Below are 20,555 nucleotides of genomic sequence, written 5' to 3'. Positions count from 1 at the left end.
TTTTAAACTGTTCTCAGCCTCACAGTTACCATTAGAAACAGCAAACAGCTAAGAGAGTTTAGACCCTCTACATTAAAACAGAAAGTTTCATTTGATTTATGTTTTGAAAAAAGGCAATGTAAGCAAGTAGCTGTTTTTTTTATTCATACAAACATCTTTTCACATAAAAATCGCATAAAGTTAAAGCCACATATTTTATCTATTAAAGTAAATAAATATAGTAAATAAAGTAAATAGAACATCATTTGATATAATTTCCAATGTTTAAATCATTGTTGTAAATTGTACTGACTGTAAACTTGTCTACATTGATTTAGCTCATGTCTGACGGTTGACTTTGCTCATAGTTTTCAGGCAGTTCTTGGCCTTTTCATTTCTGACTTAAAGGACTCAAAATTCATTGCAGTGTATGCATTTTTTTTGCGTTAGAAAAGAAGCCCTTTTTTGTTAGTTGAGAGCAGAAGGCTAAGTTAGTTTGGTCCTGGTTTTTTAAATTATTATTATTATTATTTTATTTATCTTAAACTCTACCTGTAAATTGTGTCACTCACTGACATTCTTTTTTTCACTTAATATTTACTATTATGAATTTGCTTAAAACCTGCAGCAGCTCTTACTGCTCAACCCCACACACCACCCAAAGAAAAAAAAGGCCATGTTTTCTGCCAGAAAAGTCCAAGCTACATTAATGCCCTTAAATATTTTGAGCATGCCATCTTCTTTGGCAATGGTGTTAATTGGGCCCTCGCGGCGCGGGGCAATTCTGTTACAGTCGATAACATTGCTGGAGACTGCAATAAAAAATTGTTAAAAAAGCAGAACACATTTGAATAATCCATATCCAATACAAGCTGGTGATGAAATGCAGTATTTTAAACATGGTTTTGTTTAAAAAGGTCAAATTTCTGCATGCTGCAGTGACTGAATTTATAGCACTTGTGTTTGAAATGAATGTGTCATATTGAAGTACTGTCTATGAGATGCTTTTAAATCCATACAAAAAAAAAAAAACCTCCACAAAGTCTAACATGATGCATTTCTAAAAATGACAATAGAGCATCTACTCTCATGGTGGTTAGTCTGCATAAATTATCTAAGATTAACTTAGCTAAACATGAGATATTCAATACACTCATAGCAATCTTTGTGAATGCCAGTTGTTTTTAACATAGCCACATCTATTTTGTATCTAACCGGCTCATCATCACCAATATGTTCTGAACCCGTCATACAAAAGCTGTGTGTGTTGCATCCTCCTCCACATCTATTTCTTTACCCTAGCTTCCAGAGGAGCAGCAATCCAATGTTAGCCACGTCACTTATGCTTTCAGGCATGCATTTGATCCCTGTGTAAATTGCTTTCCCTTCAGATAAGTTACCTCACTGACATGTAGATAGGGGGAACTGTTACTCCCGAGAGATTGTGGGTGGAAGCATTTTATTAGATCTGGTTGTGCTTTTGAGGCTAGAATTTCTCCTATTACTTTTTTTCTGATTGGCAGTGTGTTTCAGTCATGGGTGAGCAGGGCTTGGTTCGTCCTTAACCTTATTTTTTCTGTTTGGGTGGAAATCTGCTCACTCCACACAGCATACCCAATGAAATTCTCCATGAGAGGTCAGTTTCAAGTTGTTGCCACCCAAATACTGAAGCGTAGCCGTGGCTGTGTGTCTTAAATTAATCATGACCCAGTTCTGCATGTCTCTCTGAATGCATTGATCCCATACCCCAGATATTCAGTCCAGTTCAGGTACTATCTATGTGCTGCACATGGTGTAATTTCATGCCACACTGTGGTCGTGCCGCGTTATCGTTATCGAGAGAAAAGGAGAGCAACATCAATCAGTTTGTAGCCATGAAAGCTTGTTTTTCTAAAGGTTCCTAATGTTTCGTGTCATCAATTTGAAGCCTTTTCATTGTCTGCTGTCCAAGCCAACGACTTTCCGAAGACTTAGATGGACACAAATCAATATAGGATGTTGAATAAAGAAAGACTTTTATCTGATAGAGGTTAAAGCCGAGCATGCCGTCCCAGGTATTCCATTAGTCTATTGTCTAGTTTTCACATGACAGACACAAGCATCGCATAAATTTAGGTAAAATGTTAACCCCTAGTGATCTTTGTCGCTTGATTATAATTTATTAAAAACTATTTCTACATTTACTATTTACAAATGTTGGCACTACTAGTAAAGATTTGCTAAATAATTGAGTCTTTTTTTTTTTTTTTGCAGGAGCATAATATCATACTGAAAATTAAGAAAACAAAATCCAACCTATAATTTGATAAACTATTTTTTAGACAAATCTTATGACCTCACTTATATGACACCACTTAAAATTTTTATATGCTTTTTTTTTTTTTTTTTTTTACCATTCCTCTATATATACAATTTAACTACATTAACTAAAATTCTGTTTTCTCTCTGATGTCGTCTTCAGAACATCCAGCAGCTTTTCTGCAGCATTTAGTCTTTAAAGAGTGAATGTCTGTGTGGATTTGGCCATATGTTGTGGATCATTATCCATCTGAAAGACCCACCAATGACACATTTTCACTTCACTAGCAGAGGCCAACAGATTGTTTCTTAAATCTCCTGGTATTTCAAACAGTTGATGCTGTCCAACAAGGTCCCCAGAAACAGGCCAACAATATCATGGATCTCGCCTCCTGTGTGTTTTGCACAGGTTTGTCTTTTGTCTCACACCAAATCTACCAGAAGTTGTTGTTGTCAAAACGTTTAATCTTATTGTGATCAGACCAAAGCACACAGTTCCAGCTACATTCCAGGTAGAGTTTTGCAAACTCCATGTTTACATCTGAGATGGTTAGACAGAAAATGTCTCTTTCTTTCTACCTTTGTCCCATGTGGAACAGTATTATAATAAATATCACCAGTGCCAAACATAAATAAAATATAACAATAATTTTTGTTTTAGGTAAATAACATTATTGCAGTGGGTACATGAAATATTTAGAGAAAATGGAAAAAAATCTTTAGTCTTTAGGCACCAAAATATTTCCTGCGTGACATTTTCCCACTCAAGATTTAAGAAATGATGTTGAATAACCTCAATGACCATTAACAAAAAAGAGAGATTTCACAAGATTGTTATAGTGGTCATTTCCATTTTTTACCTGACACACATTTTACAAAAGAATATTACGTTTGGTTAAAAATTGAGACAAAAAAAATGGAGAAATTGTTTTGACATGCTACTCTTAAGTGGGAGCTTTTACATCAGTGCAAGATTCTGTCTTAAATGTAGGCTTATTGTCATGGCAACAAGCACATCGCTTTTACCTCCACAGCCCCGTTCAGCCGTTTTGTTTCCTTCTCTAGGTAGTGATGAAACTGATATGGAAATTATCTCATCTTGTTTATGATGAAGCACAGGTACTGCGGCTTCCTGGTATCTTTCATCTCAAATTAATTGAGCAAACTGTGGCATTCTGATCACTTTGGAGCTGAAGGAAAATTTATGGTGCATTGACTCCGCAGCCATCCGGCTCACATATCAGAAACTGGGATCAGCTGAGATTAGTGAACTCTTTAAAGCTGTTCTTGTAATTGCCTCCAAGTGCCAACATTAAGGCGAGCTCAACCAGAATCAAGAAATGAGGCGTGAAATAATTAGGCCACTTCTTTCTGTTTAGGCTCATAATCTCTGCTTGGTTTTGTAGGTGACGATCTTAGTGGATGGGATCCTCACCACCACTGGCTACACCCAGGAGGACTACACCATGCTGGGCTCTGATGATCTCTTCTACATCGGGGGAAGCCTGAACACAGCCGACCTGCCTGGCTCCCCGGTCAGCAACAACTTCATGGGCTGTCTGAAGGATGTGAGTACTACTTGACCCCTCGCTGTGGCCTGCAAATATTATCTGAACCTCCCTTGATAACAACGCCCCACCCTGGAGCAGAGTGCATTGAAAAAGCTTCTGTTGTGTGTGTACTGATGCCGCTGCTGGAGGGTGTTTGAAGGAGAAGCTTTCAGTTGAGAGGCAGCACTGTGCACTTATGGATTCCTCTGGGAAACGCTTTGAGAATGTTAAACTAACACACATGAGAAACAATGCTATCTGATGTTCGCTCCTGACACACAGGACCAAACTCACTCCTCATCACTACTTCCACTATTTTTTCTGAAGCATTTTCGCTCCAGCTTGCGCTTGTCACATTGATTGTCTAGGACACAGGTGTCAAACTCCAGTCCTCGCTGGCCGCTGTCCTGCAGTTTTTAGGTGTGCCACAGGTAGAAAACACTGGAATGAAATGGCTTAATTACCTCCTCCACCACACCTAATTATTCTATTCAGCTGTGGTGCAGCAGAGGCACATCTAAAAGTTGCAGGACACCGACCCTTGAGGACTGGAGTTTGACACCCCTGATCCAGAAGATCAGATCATGCACTTTGCATGAGAAGTAACATGCAGCGCTGCCATCCTACATATTTCTAATATACAATCTGAATAATAATAAAATATGATCTGAGTCAGCTGCATCTTTCAATTTAACTATGTTTTGGGGGGTGTAGACCAACCAAACTAACTTAGTTATATGTGAAAAAGTGTTTGCCCATTAAACATAAAGACTGTTTGTCCCACCTTGGGGGCAACAGCTGCCATCAAGAGTTAACTAGCAATGAGTGTTTAACATGTCTGTGGATGAATTTTAGCTTATTCTTCTTTGCAGAAAGGTTTTCACTCATCACCATTGGAGGATGCCTTTTTGAAGTCATTTTAATTGGATTTAATCTTTTATTTTATTATTTTTTTATTAAGGTTTTGAGTCTCTCACAGGTAGTCTTGTTGGTAGGCTTCAGGTCTTTGTCATATTGCAGGACCCAAAATGTACTTAATTTTAAGCTGAGAAACTGATTGCTGGATCTTCTCCTGTACAATTGTGTGGTAGACAGCATAATTCAAGGACCCATCAATTATGGTAAATCATGCAGGTCCTGCAAAGCAGCCCAAGACAACCACCACCGTGACTGTGCTTGTGATGTTCTTTATCTGAAATGATGTGGACGGATTTATGCTGGATGTAAACAGACTCACCACCCATGAAAAGTTTCATGTTTATCTCACTATTCCACTAAATAATACATTAAAAGTCTTAGGAATCATCAAGTTGGTTTTTGGGCAAATGCTACCCTGGCCTTTGTGTTATTTTAACCTTGGGACTCTATCAGGATGCCACTTTGCTCAGCTTCTTTTGTTTTGTTGAACCAGGAAACCCTAATGTTAACTGAGGAAAGTGAGGCATGCAGCGCTATAGTTGTTCTGAGTCTCTTTTGTGGCCTTCTGCATGTGGAATACTTACACTCCTGTTTTGTAACATGGTAATTTTGGCTTCATAATAATATAATAATGATAATAAATAAATGATTATTTTGAGGCCACTCGTCAGAAGGTTCTCCAATGTTCTATATTTTCATTTAATAGTTCTCACTGCTGGTCAGTGAAATACCAACGACTTAAAAAATGCTTTGAAGAAAGACTTTGTCATGGATTTGGCTATCTTTGTCTGATATTAAAATGTGCTTAAGATTTGAAATGTGGATCTTGGAAGGTGTGTGTGAAAATGAACATCCAGAAATCACGTCAACAGTTGCACTTCGGTCCGACCATGTTAGGCGCTTTTGGGTAACGCAAGAGAAACATTACTTTAAACAATCAATAGTAGAGAACTGATTTAAATAGGCCACATTATTTAGACTAAAACAGACGCCAAGATTAAAGTGTCCTTGCAGATACAATATCTGAAGCAGATGTTACAAATAAGGTTCTAATCTTATTTTCTTTTAATTCTGCTAAAATAAAAGACAGGTTTATAACTAATGATATATAAAGGACTGTGACTTGTATTGGCAGGTATATTGTCTTACAAGGGCATCTTGAAGGCACTGAAAGGAAAGCACCTAAAAGATAAAACCTGGTGTTTTTGTGTAAGCTAGAAAAAGCAGCAAATGTTGGTTTTCTAAAAGAATCTTAACAATCTGCCTTATCTTTAGGAAACAGTGATGAGTTATGACCGTCGTTTTATAAGGGTCAGTGCCCAACTACAAATAAGTTGACTTCTCTGAGCCTTTAACGTCATAGATAAATGAATTATTTCATTATATAAATTGCTGTTAAACTCTGCTCCCAATCCCTATTAAATCCAGCTGCAGGGGATGCATCAGAGAGTGCACCAGGAATAGAACAGACACATCATTCAGACATAGGATACATAAAATGCACAAGGCAAATAGAGTGGAAATAACCTGATTAGGCTACATGCAGTAACAGCAGTGGCAGGTTGGAAGGAAGTTTAACCAGCTGCTGCTTCATTATGCATGAAAGCAAATGCTTGGCAGTTATTTTTTCTGTAATTTCTTAGGGTTTATACAGCCTGCCAAATTGTGTGTTCATGAAATCATGTATCATATAAAAAGACATGTCTGTAATGGGGAAGCGGAAAAGTTGAAATGAAAAAAGGTGCGTATGAAATCTTTCGAGCACATGAATATATCTATTTTTAGTCAGATGGTAGGTACAGTAACTAAATATTTTCATAGCTAATGTCTGCACTTTCAGGAGGCCAGATAGAGAAAATGCATTCTCTAAATAAAGAACCAAAAAAGTAAGAAAAACTCATAAAATGATGCTAACCTTTTCAATGTATTTTCACAGATCTGAACTTCTTAGAAATTGTAATAAAAAACGGTTTTACTTAGGTAAATAACAGTGTTAGCACAAGTAAAATTTCTAAAGGTGTTATATACAGGATCATTCAAATTACTGAAACCCCAGGCGGCCCACTGGGCCTGTAATACTTTGCGGGGGGGGATCTGCGGTTTGAATCATAGTTCACAGAAGACAAACCTGTCTTTACTATTTCTGCTCAACAACATTTTGTTAAAGGAAGTTCTTCAGACAAAGTCACTGGTTCTTATCCCAACCACTTAGCAGTTCGGCAAAGAAATTAATAAGTCAATAAAAAGTGTGTCAGTCTTCCAGACCTTGGGTGATCAAATTAAACGTTCCTGGAAACTCTGCAAGTCATTATTATATTTGACCAGCTGGAGGAACTTTAACTGCTTTTGATAGAACATAATGGTGTATTTAGGGACCGAGATACTATAGTGGAAGGGTCTTGTGATGATGGAAAAGAGTCAGGAAGATGTGAGTTAAATGTAATCAATATCAACATTGAAATTCAAGTTTTTCTGAAATGATGAAGCCAACACTTGCAGCCCACACAATAAAACACAACCATTTTATTCAAACGAACATCTTCATACTAGTAATACACACCAATAACCTTTTGTTCAGTTTGCCCAATTAAATATTCAGAGATTGTCTTGATGGTGTCTTTTAAATCTTCTAAATAGATTGTGAGTATCATAACTTGTGGAGTTGCTTCTGTAACCACAGCATCAACCATTTTCTCATCATTATTGAAAATGGCAGTAGTGGCCAGCAGTCATAAAGTTATTTTCAGCCTCAACAGTTTACATGTACACGCTTTAATCTGCAATATGATCTGGTTAATAAAATGCAAAGACAGAAACTAGAGTTTGATCATTTCAATTAGGTTAGTTTACAAATGTTCTTCGCATTCACGGTTCCACAACACATTAGACATTAATGACTAGATAATCACCTCACTCTCGGGTGCTGTTCATTGACCTGAAAAGCACAGATGAAAGAACTTTAAATAAATAGAGGAAGACTACAGATTGAAGCCAAATGTGAAAGCAGAAATGTGTTTGCTTTTAAGGAAGGACAGATAACCAGTCCTTTTTTGTTCCAACATTGTTTAGACATTTTAATTGGGTCACTGTTTATCATCTTGATCATGTTTGTTCTTGAAATAAGTATTGCTGCTTTTAACACTGAACAGACATGTTTGCTGCCTGAGAAGAGTCAACACCTTTAGTATAGATTCCTTTTCTCAGATCTTTTCTCAGCTGCTGAACATGCTACTCCTGACCAAAGTTCAGGACACACTGTGCGAGTTTCACTGTCTTCACAAATTTTTGAAAAAAATAGGTGTTCACACCAACACACTGGTTTTTATTTTAAGACTGATAGACTGAGGATCACATACTTATCGACTGGACCTGGTCAGGGTTCACAAACTACAGGATTTATGAAGCCAACTAAAGCCAGCTGAGCCCATAAAACTCATGGGGACTCTAGCAAGGGCTAATGTTTGAAGGAACAGTTTGAAGTTTGTATTATCCGCAGTGGCGATTTGTGGTTATGAGCATATTGTTGCATCCAGAACAGTCTGAACAAACTAAAACATCTTTGTTTGACTTCGACTGAGGTCAGCGGGTTCTCCTCAGACGTGTGCAGGCTCCAGTTTTCACCCCATCTCACACTAAGATTTTCATTCTGACTCACCCTGCCAACAGTCCACAACTTCTGCAGACTGGCACCAATTTGCCTGACTGGGAATTGGGGGTAACTTTGGGCAAAAACTTCATGTCGTATAACCTGAGCTTAATGTGCCTATCACAGAAGATTTTTGCTCTAATTTGCAAGGCAATTCTATTTTCTTTAGTATTTAGGCCCTCGTGAGGTCATTAGCATCTTGAAAGAAAGTTATTAACCCTCTTGGTCATCATGTAAGTCATTTGAAACTCATGTAACACACTGCTTTTAAACAGGGAGTTACTCACACACAGTGTGTCTTGGTACAGTCAATTATGAGCAGACGTGAACATAGAAATCACTTTTTTGTGCAGACCAGAACAAGAGACCAAAATGGAAAACGTGGTCTTGGTACAGTTCCAAGCAAATCTTGAAGCAGATAATGTGTATATGATCCAATCGCAGTAAAGCTGTATGCTGGATTCTTCACCTTCCCATAGCCATCTTTGCACTGCATTGTGGGATGCATTTGAGTAAACTAAGTAATAAAATATATTCCTTTCAAAAAGCATAAAGGCCTATCCATCTTGCAACCTGTCTTCTCACAATCCTTTGTTGTACATCTCAGATAGTCTTCTCCTGAAATAGTAACCAGAACCACAACGGCAATACATTTCAAATCTGAGTGTTTATTGCTAACATCTGATTCCTGTATTTACATTTTCTACTTTAGCCTTTGACACAATTGGCAAATAAACAGTCAGAACATTTTTGCATGGTTTGTAGCGACGGATTTTGGTTTGCTTGGAGTTTTGAAAGAAACCAATAAATGGACTACAATAAACAAACTACAGGTATAAAAATACCTATAATTAAAATACTGGGAAGAAGAAAAAAAAACAATAGCTAAACAAAGAAGTACTGAGACTGGGGTACTTTCTATGGGACACTCAAACTTTCTAGTCATGATAGCTCTATCAATGGGTTAGCCAGGAAAATTACACAGTGAAACGTTGAAGCATCGAGTCTGGAGGACTTTCTTCGGTAGAGAGAGGCCACATTTAGTGGCAGCAATAGGTCTAATAATAGCATAATCTAAAAAAAACACAAAGTTGAACAGAAACATTGAATTAGGAGTAATTTTAAAGGAGAACAGAAGAAGGGCCTCAGCCACACAGCTAAAAACAAGACAGTAATCACAAACAGCATATAAAGGCAGCCACTTTGTTCTCACTGACTTTATTCACATACATGTATGTATCCTGTCAGCTAAATCCAAGTGGATCCTTTGAACAATTGAATTAGAATAATTTCTTATATTTAAGATGGACATTTTAAAGCACATCTGTAGAAAGGCTTTCAATTCAGTGTTTACATAATTACTTTGCCATCTGTATGCAGCGAAATGAAAACGAGATGTTATTTATGGACAGGTTATTGTTCCAGCATCACTGCCAATGCTCCAACCTCCGCTCTGTGGGCGGTGTGGCTGTTGGTGGTGTTTAGACCTACTACTGCTGTGGATAATCACACAGATGTACTGTAGGCATGCAGCGGGAGCAATATGGGAGGAAGGAGAGAGATAGTCTTGAAGATGGGCTGACATATCTCAGAAACCCTAAATTGTGGGAGTTGTGGGAGAAGCAGAGGTGATGAAATGGGATCAGCTCTCCAGACGGTCCCGCCGCCTGGCGCAGAGACATGTCAGTCCAGGCCAAAGGTCCTGAGGTCGGTGATAAACGAGAGGAGCAGAGTGGATGTAGTTCAGACAAGATATTAATCTTAATCCACGAGAAGAGAGAAAAACCTGCAGCGAGGAAAATATTTATTGTCTAAGCGCCACATCTATTTAGGGAGTCTTATTTCACTGACTCTAGAGAGTATGCGCCATGACTAATCTCTCCAGACGTTGCACAATAACAGATGTGAATGGAGCTCGGCAGGCCATCGGGATCATCAGGTGTGAGGAAAATAATGGCGACTTTCCCATGAAGGTCACAACTACAACGACAAACAAGGAAAGGCAGGTTTGTCTTTGAAGTCGAGAGTTTGTTGCGCGCACCCGAGGGATATTCCACACCACTTCATTAGGTTCCTGTATTTTACCACTTCAAAGATGGGACCCAATTTACTCATGAAGACAGTTGTTAGCAGCGGAGAGGGTCATTTTCAAAGTGATGTTACTCTTCACAGCTTGAGCAGTAATGACAGAGCGGCTTTGTCGGATGACTCTAAAGGAGCTTTATTCTTGTGTTTTGGGATACTCTATAATCCAACTAACACACAGTAAGCATCTGAATCTGTGAAATAGGATTCCACTCACTGTATTGTCCTTTGGCTTATATAATAGTTCTGCAGAGGTCATAGCGCCTCTTTTTCATGGCCATCTGTGCCTTCTAACACGTTGTTTCCTCTTTGTAAAAATGGCCGTCTTGACTGGATTCCCCTTTTAGTTTGCCCGTTTCATTCATTTCTCAACGGTCAGTTTCAGCCTCTGATTTCACCGTCTAATTAGTCACACCGAGGCAGTGTAAAGTGTGATATTGGCTTACACAGGCTCCAGGCTCTGCTGTTAGTCCTGTGTGCAGTGTGGTGTGTCACCTCAGGCGGCGGCTGGTGGTAGAGTGAGGTGGCAGATAACAGTGGGGCGACTTACAACTGATACAAAATGAGACAAGGGTTGCTATGTCTTGTGAATATTGATGAAGCCAGAGTGAAAGCCAAAAATAACACAGTAACATAAAGAAACCCACAGGCATTCTTTTAATGTTTGCATCAACTTCTGGTATCGGATGCAGGTTGATTGATTTAGATTGTTTTGTATTTCAGTAAGTCAAAAATGACCTGGTAAAAAAAAAAAAAATTCACTCCCCAGAATGTCCCTTTTTACATTTAGTCACATTACAACCATAACATTTGGTGTCTTTTAGTGGGATTTTATGCAACAAATCACATAATTGTGAAGGGGGAGGACTTGGAACAAATTTCCACCCTTGCCACAGTTCCTCCTTTGGATCTGGACTTTGATTGGGCCATTCTGAATCTTAATCTGAATCTCTCCACTCCAGAACTGTCCTGCAACTTTGTATTTTGAAAAATAATTTAAAGCAATGTAGCCTTTTCTTTCCACTTTGCGTTTATGCACCGTGCTGTGTTGGCTAACAATATTTTTTTTAACACATTTAATAAAGTTTGTGTCAAAGTCTGAAAAGGTTTTAGCTGCATAATTCCTTTGAAAGAAAATTTATAGCAAACTGTTCCCAAAACACAAACAAAACATGGGCATAGTAACTGTGCTAGAAATCAAACACAGTGCTGAGGGACTTTAAATTTGTCGTTGAACAAATGACTCTGCTTTTCTCTTTATATAAGAAATTAGGATACATGTGTGTACAGTGATAGACTCCTTAAAGCTGCTGTTTACTCGTTATTTCAGTAGTTTTATGCCATATTTAACATTAACTTTGTATTACTTTTGTTATTTTTCTACTAGCAGGTTGCACATTCAAATCTGTGCTTTGCAGGTATTTGTGTGTGATGTTTGTTCTCCCTGTACCTATATGGCTTTTCTGTTGGTACTCCAGGCTTCTCCCACAGTACAAAAACACATTAGGTTGACTGATTCAGGAAAAAATTGGCATAATGAGCCAGAATGAGTGTGCATCGTCGTTTTGTGTATCTCATTGTTGGCCCTGTGTCGCATTGGCGTCCTGTCCTGAGTGTTGCCCACAGACAGCCAGTACAGGTTCCAGCTTCCCACAAGCTGAAACCAAGTAGGACCAAGAAGGTGTGAATACGTAGATGAATCTCTTCTCCTGACCTTCATCTGATTTGAGATTGTTTGTGCTTGTGGGCCTGAATTAATTACATTTTAAACACTGTTTTTCCGTTTTTTTCTTTTTCAGATTTGATTCCTACGTCTTTGAGTAGCTGAGGCCAATTAACAAACGCCTAAAGACTCTCACTGAAAGGTGTTAAATTATTGTGAAAATCAGTAAATTCCTTTTGCTAAATTATCTCCTTCAAATTTGTGTGTGCACTTCCAGAAAATACTCATCAAAGGACAGCTTCTTATCTTGCCATGTATGTTGCCATATCTGAAAATGGATTTTACATAATGTCCACAGATAATAAAAAAAAAAAGTTCACTGTGTCCTTTTGCATAGACAGCATTATATATTTGGAAATGAGACAAAAAGTAAAAGGAAACGATAACAGAAGAGGAATAGTAATTTAGTCCTTTTGCTGTAACATCCTGTACACTTTAAACCTTTCATCACAAAATACTGACAGAATATATTAAAGGGCCCAGAATATACATGCATAATGTGACTAAATTTTTCCACATTTTGAAAAAAAATCAGTGGCTGCCTGGCTTAGCTGGAGATCACGTTTCATGTACTACAGTATCAAATGTGTAGGAAGGTGATGCTGAATGTTATTTACTTAAAGCAGTGTCTCTTCAACCCATGGAAGTACAAAGCCTATGTGCAATAGCCTGATGGGGTTTAACAGAACAATGGTTTAAAGCAGGAGGCCCTAGACTCAGACTTCAAAACCATTTATGTATTTAAAAGGGAACATGTAAGCATTCTTTTTATTGCTAAATGTCCCATTTTTTACCAGAAAATTTATATGTACCATATTCCTAAAGTTGCCAGCTCATCCAATCAGATCATTCCATTCAGGATTTCCGGTCACCTTAATGGCCACAGGTCTATAAAATCTTGCACCTTGCCATGCAGACAGAAGGAAATAGTTGTGAACAGATGGGTCACTCTAGAGAAGTGACCCACCTGTGCAATTAGTCCAGTTGTGAACATTTATAAGTAGTTTTTATTCAACAGTCGACTGCTATACTAAAGTGGAAGTTATCAGGATCAACAGCAACTCGGCCACAAAGTGGTTGGTCACATCAAACCATCGAATGAGGTGAGCAGAAGCTGAGGTGCACAGTGCATAGAGGTCACCAATATTCTGCAATAGCTACAGACCTTCAGTGGAGATGAAAGACGTTTGGGTGGCAAAACACCTGCATTTATGCCTTACATCACCAAATATAATTCAAAACATTTAGCGCAGAGGTGTAAAACATGGCAACAGTGAAGTAGTTTTCTCTGAAGTGACAAAACGTTTGGTAATTCTGTTGACCAATCTGGGTTAGGCCTTGTCAGGAGAACAACACTTGCCTGACTTCATTGTCAAATGTAAAGTTTAATGCAGACAGGATAATGGGGTGGGCTATTTTTAAGGAGTTGAGCCTTTGGTTCTTAATTATTCCAAATACCAAGATATTTTTTGAAAAATTATGCTCTAGACTGTTTGGGGACTGTTTAATCCCATTTCCTGTTTCAATGAAAGCATAACATTTGGTGTAGAAGAACTTGACTGCCAGACTTCCTGGTAGAAGTAGAGTGTAGACTGTGAGCCAGGTCTTCCTGTCCAACACCAGTGTTTGACCTGTGTAGTTTCTGAATGGCTAGAAACTAAACAACCTGATAAACCTTGCAGAGAACCTTCCTAGACGTGTTGATGGGCCGACATCTTAGTAACACCTGGGTTAACAATGTGATGTCACTCGAATCCAAATGTGAGTTAAGGCAGGTAAACAAATGCTTACATACACAGCTCTGGTAAAAATGAGGAGTCCACCGCACTGAACCCCATTGAAAACCTCCTGGTTATTCCACCAAATATTGATTTCTGAACTCTTCCTGAGTTAAAACATTAGTATTGTTGTTTCTAAATCAATATAAACTTGACTTCTTTGCTTTATTTGAGGTTTGAAAGCACTGCATCTTTTTCCTTATTTTGGTCATTTCTCATTTTCTTGTAATAAACACATTTTTGCTTCGATTTTCAGTGACATGTTGTAACTAGTTCATAGAATAAAGGAACAATGTTCATTTTACTAAAACATATACCTATAAAATGTAAAATCAGAGAAACTGATCATTTTAAATGTTCTCTTAATTTTTTTCCAGAGCTGTATATAAAGTCTATCTAGAGTTGGAAAGGATGATGTAACATTTTGCAAGCTGAAAAATAACTAGCCTTGGTGGCTGTGTAATTTTTTCTGTGAAGTAAAGAAGTTTAATTCTTCTCTCAGTGTGTAGAAAATAAGATATTTCAATTTATTTAAAATAAAATAGTCCAGTAAGAAAATTTCTGTATTTACTTTTGTTACAATTTACTGTCAGTAGTATGAAAGTTAACATTGTAGAAATTATACAATTTGTTTAAAGACCATGCAACAAAATGATTATTCAGATTTTAGGTCATTTGGATTTGACCTTTAACATACAGTGTGATTTTAACAGCTCATGCTTTCCTCAGAGGTCTATCTAAGTGCTGTAGCTCTATGTAATAAACCATCTGGTGGATCAGAGCAGACCTGATGTCTGATTTCACAAAATAGTATCGCAACAACCCAGTGTGAGACAAGATAGTTGGAAAATAGCTGTCTCCTGTGTCTAACATGTTTTCTGTGGATTTGGTTGAATGCAAAACATTTCGTTTTTGCTGTTTTGAAATCTTGTTTTTCCCATTTTCTTCTTCTGCATTTTCTGACATCAATTTTGTCTGAACTGATGTTTTTCAGTTACTTGACACTTAAAACACATATATTCGGTCACTCTGGATATAGATTTTTTTTTTTTTTTTTTTTGTGTGACTGTGAGTGACAACTTAATTTTGTTGTTTTGTTTTTTTTTATCTGCTTCAGCATAAACCAACTTAAGCATATTTCTTAAAAATGTATACATTTCATCAACATCCGAATGTAAATCAATTTTTCCAGTTTCAGAGTCCTTGCAGCTCTCTGCTTTGATCCTTGCAGGTTATAAAAACAGGCAAATTAATACATGATGCAAGGTCTCATTTGGGAGAAAAATAATGTCTGGTTTCACAAATAATTTTTAAAGCTTTCAGCTGATGAGTTTATTAAATCGTACAATCTGTTCAGTGCTCCTCTGTCAATGCATTGACACACAAACCATCTCAGCGAGGCTAAATGTGTGATTTTTTTTTAGATTACTGCACTAAGTGGTCATAATTCCATCTAATGAAAATTTGCCTGTTTATTTGAGCTCAGGGATCACTCAACACGCTGTCTGCTGTGTACCCTCGTAAATGCTGCTGTGCCATATTGATTCCTGGATTTATTGATGAGCAGTATCCAAGCTCGACGCCAAATCTCACCCCCCTCGTCGAGCTGTCAACTCACTACGACATCTCTCTCATTTATTAGGTGGTCTACAGGAATAATGAGTTCAGACTGGAACTGTCACGGCTGGCTGAGCAGCGGGACCCCAAGATCAGTATCCATGGCGACCTGATATTCAGCTGCGAAAACGTGGAAGCTCTGGAGCCGGTCACCTTCGACACGCCGTCTGCCTACCTGACATTGCCCAGGTGGAACACAAAGAAGACTGGCGCCATATCTTTCGACTTCCGCACCACAGAGCCCAGCGGCCTGCTGCTGTTCAGCCACGGCAGCCAGCAGGGAGAGCTGCCCGACAGGAAGCCCCGCGCGGACTTCTTCGCCATAGAGCTGCTGGAGGGATTTCTCTACCTGGCCATGGACATGGGCTCTGGCAGCATTAAGATTAAAGCCAGCAACAAGAGGCTCGACGATGGCGAGTGGTGGCATGTGGACTTCCAGAGGAAGGGGCGCAACGGTGAGATAATTTCATGCATTTGTGAAGGTGAGGGGTGGAGGTCGGGAGCCTTCTGTCTGCTTCTGTGTGTCTCCAGTTTTAGCTGTGGAGCATAAATGCCTCCAAGCTGTGAAATTGCCATATGCCAGCATGGATACGGTGACATCCGCAAGTTCCTGCTGCTTTTTATTCTCTGCTGTGAAACAGGCGCACGTACTAGGCATTAATTATGATGATATTTTGGGATGGTGTAATCTCGACGTGACATTTTGAAATTTGTGTTAACCTATTTCACAAGTGACCAATTATACAGTTACCTAGTTCAAATGAAACTGTTAAATGGCTGCTGTATTTGAGTAATGAAAACGTCTTATTAGCAGAATCCAAGTGAGACACACTGATCTTTTCATTTGTATTCCTGCTATGCATAAGTGAGAAGTACCCAGATAGCTTGAAGATTTTTTTTTTTTTTAAACCACAGTTTTCATTATAGTTTTGTTGAGGTTCTTATATTTTAGATCAGCAAAAATTGCCACGTAGTTTTCAAAAGATTTTCTTCTCTTTTGAAAACTATTACAAAGAATCGTGGTGTGCATTTGTCTTCATTTCCTCTAAGTCAATATTTTGTGGAACCGTCTTTCACAGCACTTACATCTTCTGATCTTTTGGGGATTGATTCTTTCAGCTTAGCGCATGCAAATTCTTTGCAAAATCACTTAAGGCTCATTTAAACTGAATGGAGAGCAACTGTGAACAGACATTTTCAAGTTTTGCCACAAATTCACAAATGGGTTGAGGTCTTGATTTGACTTGACTTGGTTATTCTACCACATGAATATGTTTTGATCTAAAACAGCCTATTGTAGCTATGATGATCGACTGTAGGTTTTGGGAAGTTTTCTGCTAGAAAATTTCCCTTTAATCTCAACGCTTTTTTCAGTCTAACATTTTTTTTCTGTTATTGCCATCTATAGCTCCTTTCATTCCTTCATCACATCAAACCAACTTTTCAAAAGAAAACATGATGCTGCGACCATCACTTTTTCTGAGAAGAAATAATAGACAAGTTAATTGTCTATTACACAGTAGTTATAACTTTAACTTTTGTGAGCACCTTTTTCTGTATGTTTTCACATTTATTTTCTCTTCCATATAAGCTATTAACAGATCGCCCCAAATGAGCTATGAAACTCTGCAGCTCCTCCAGTGTTGCCATAAGCCTCTTGGCTGCTTCTTTATGTTTGTGCTGAGTTACAATCATTAACAGGTGGACAGTGTTTAATAATTTAATAATATGGTGTCTTCTAACATTCTGTGCATGCTGAATTTCACTGAGGAAAAACAAAATAATTTGTAAAAATTAAATAAATAAAACTATGTGTCCTTTTCTTTTCACGTCACAACTATTTGGACCTTAGTGTTGATCAATTACATGGAAACAATTTATACATAAGACAAAGCTCAAGAGCACTGAATACGTTTATGAGTCACTGTTATACAGTGTGCAAAATGTGGATACCTAATTTGAACCTTTATTCAAATGTTAAGCTCTTAGACACTGAGCAACGTCTTCATGTGGATCCTTCAGAATTAGCGAGTTGGTTCTCCATTACCGCAGCCTTATACTTTGTTTATGCATATCACTCAGCACAGCCCACACCCAGCTGCAGTTTCCTTTTTCCTTTCCAAAGCAACAAAACCCTTCTACGAGTTCAAATTGATTCAGTGTTAATCTCCACCCCCCAGGCTTCATCTCAGTGAACAGCCAGAGCATCCCCTTCACTGCCAACGAGGGCAGTGAGATCCTTGACCTGGATGGAGACATGTATCTGGGAGGTTTACCCGAAGATCGGCAAGCCCTCATTCTGCCCCCTGAGGTGTGGACAGCCTCCCTCGGCCTCGGCTTCGTGGGCTGCGTGAGGGACCTGTTCATCGATGGACAGAGCCGCAACCTGTGGAGGCTGGCCGAGGTGCAGAGTGCTGCGGGTGTCAGCAGTTTCTGCACCAGGGAGACTCATCTGAGGTGCTCCAGAGACACGTGCGCCAATGGCGGACACTGCAGAGAGGGCTGGAATCGGCATATTTGCGACTGTGGCGGCACAGGCTACGTGGGCCCCAGCTGTGAGAAGGGTAAGAGTCCCTGGAAGAGATGATGGTGGCGGTGCATGGAGGGGACAAGTGATTTTAAAATGCTGCAGGAATGCTTTTAGCACACTTTGGGTAGTATTTTATTTATTAGGCGAGGTGTAAAAAGTGACTGCACAGACAGGAATAATGTAGACACAGAGAAAATTTATCATCTGACCTAATATCCCAGGCCTCCACAGAAATTTAATTTGCGGTTGCAAGTGGGATCATTCTTTAGATTCTCATATGTATTTAAATGAGATCCATGAACTCACCTCCAAATATTGCTTTATGTCTTGAAAGCAGTTTGGTGAAAATTACAGCACAATGGGAAAAAAAATGTTTTATTTAAGGCCTTCTAAAGTAAATAGCAGTATTTTCCCACAGTCGACTAGTTCATTAATGAATTGTCTGTGTTGTACGGGTGCATGTGTGTTGTGCGTTTCATTAGGGATGCACTGGTGCTTGGGCAGTCATTCGCCCTGAATCACTTTGCATTATCCATGCAGATGGTTTTCTCACGGAGAGGCCAAATTACGCAGATCCATTGGCAGCTAATAATATGACGGATGTTTGAAAATCCCTCCTGTATTGCACTGGGATGGGAATAAATCCTTCGGAAATTTAATTGCCGCTGCATTTCTCACCCCCTGCCTTCATCTGCTCCAGGCTTTTTCTGCCATCTGGTGCGGCTGATGAAAACTGCAGTCTTAAACTATGTCATTCTGTCCCCAAGATTGTCTCAACAGGGGGTTCAGGTTTTCTTTAATAAATGCTCCTTTGTTTTTTTTTGTTTTTTTCTTTAGTGTTTATTGATTTCAGTGTCCATTAAGACACCCCTGTTCCCTAATTGCACAGAGGCCACAGCAGTGAGCTATGATGGCAGCATGTATCTGAAGGTGGTGCTGCCGAGGACGCTGCACACAGAGGCCGAGGACGTGTCCCTGCGGTTCATGTCCCAGAGGGCCTTTGGTTTGCTGATGGCCACCACATCTCAGCAGTCAGCGGACACCTTACGCGTGGAGCTGGACGGAGGCAGAGTCAAACTCACTGTCAACCTGGGTAAAGCTGCTGCAGCAAATTTAAGCAGATCATTCCACCTGACCTATTAGGACGTGTCACCTAGACAAATGAAATTTGTTTAGTTAGACTTTCTTCCATTCACATCTTCATGCACAATATCTACAGTTGTCTAAAGAGATAAACACATCTCCCATCTCCCATCTTCAGCCTGTTGGAGCTTGAAATCGTTTTAATGTTGAATTTGACCAGAGATCTGAACTACTGAAGTAGAAACCTCTCGCTATGATCATTCACACCTAACATTGAAAGTCTTATTTTGAAACTCTTGAAGCGTTTAGTTATGTAGCAAAAGTTGCAAGTGCTATATAACTTGTCATTTTTAGTGACTTATGGGTTAAGTCACTAAATATCTCAACTCATAAAAAGGTGCAGCCATATGGAGCAAGTGTTGTTTTTATTGCATGAATTTATTTACAACAAAGAAAAAAAAACAGTTTTTGCTTGAAAAGGGATTCTAGATTCAGTTGAGATTGTTCATTTGAATGTATTAAATGTGAATAATATATGTAGGTATGCAGATTAACAAAATTGCACATAACTGGGTATAATCTGCTCCCCTAGGAAGTGAAAGTGAGACAGACAGTGCTCTTGTTGGTATTCATACACTCTTGGAGTGATTTTGGTAGGCCAGTCTGCAATTGTCCTATGACTTTTCCATTTTGGATAAGGACTCTCACTGTGTTTTGCTGAAGTCCCAAAGTCTCAGGCTTGAATGTCTTTAGATTGGAGCTTGAAGTGTTACTTTTTGTGATCTATTTTGTCTCCTTGATGTTGATTCAATTCCTTGATTCAACAGTTCAAACAGTAATCAGGAATGGGTGTGAAAACTTATTGAGAATGGTTTAAGTATAGTCGATTTATGGTTTAACATTTGTATAGAATTTAGAGAAAAAAACATTTTGTAACCCCACAAAATATGTAATTGTCCTTGCTGATTTTGAGCACAAAATTAGCACAATGACAATATGACTAGAAAATGTTGGAGCCAGAGTTAGTATGCACATTCTTGTAGTCAATTCACTTCATTTAAAATCACCCTGATCCTCTGTATATTGTCCTAATTTCATTGCGAGAGTCATATATAAAAAAGAAAGTACAGGGAGTGGCTTTGACATTTGATAAAAATCAGTGTTTCCATGGTAGCCTGGTCAAATTAAGCAGTGCAGATCAGTTATTCAGATTTTCTCGGAGGCAGAAAAGCAAATCAATTACACTTGTGTGTGTTTAAGAAAATACTGTGGAAATTTTAACCTTTATTGAAAAGGTTTTGGCACAGAAAGACAAAGGGAGAGATTGCCATCTGGAACCCTTTGAGCT

General features: G+C 38.7%; 1 protein-coding gene across 4 annotated transcripts in view; it reads left to right on the top strand.

Moving 5' to 3' along the window:
- nrxn2a (neurexin 2a) overlaps nucleotides 1-20,555 on the top strand; it is a 162,975-nt gene that overhangs the window by 56,930 nt on the left and 85,490 nt on the right. For all 4 annotated transcript variants that reach the window (XM_044139847.1, XM_044139850.1, XM_044139848.1 and 1 more), the window contains 4 exons: nucleotides 3,684-3,845; nucleotides 15,620-16,049; nucleotides 17,775-18,158; nucleotides 19,014-19,217. In XM_044139847.1, the coding sequence (XP_043995782.1) occupies nucleotides 3,684-3,845; nucleotides 15,620-16,049; nucleotides 17,775-18,158; nucleotides 19,014-19,217 (1,180 nt within the window). The remainder of the gene's footprint in view (nucleotides 1-3,683; nucleotides 3,846-15,619; nucleotides 16,050-17,774; nucleotides 18,159-19,013; nucleotides 19,218-20,555) is intronic.

Source organism: Gambusia affinis, linkage group LG15 (assembly GCF_019740435.1).
Source record: "Gambusia affinis linkage group LG15, SWU_Gaff_1.0, whole genome shotgun sequence".
Classification (NCBI taxonomy): domain Eukaryota; kingdom Metazoa; phylum Chordata; class Actinopteri; order Cyprinodontiformes; family Poeciliidae; genus Gambusia; species Gambusia affinis.
This window is presented reverse-complemented; position numbering and strand designations above follow the sequence as displayed.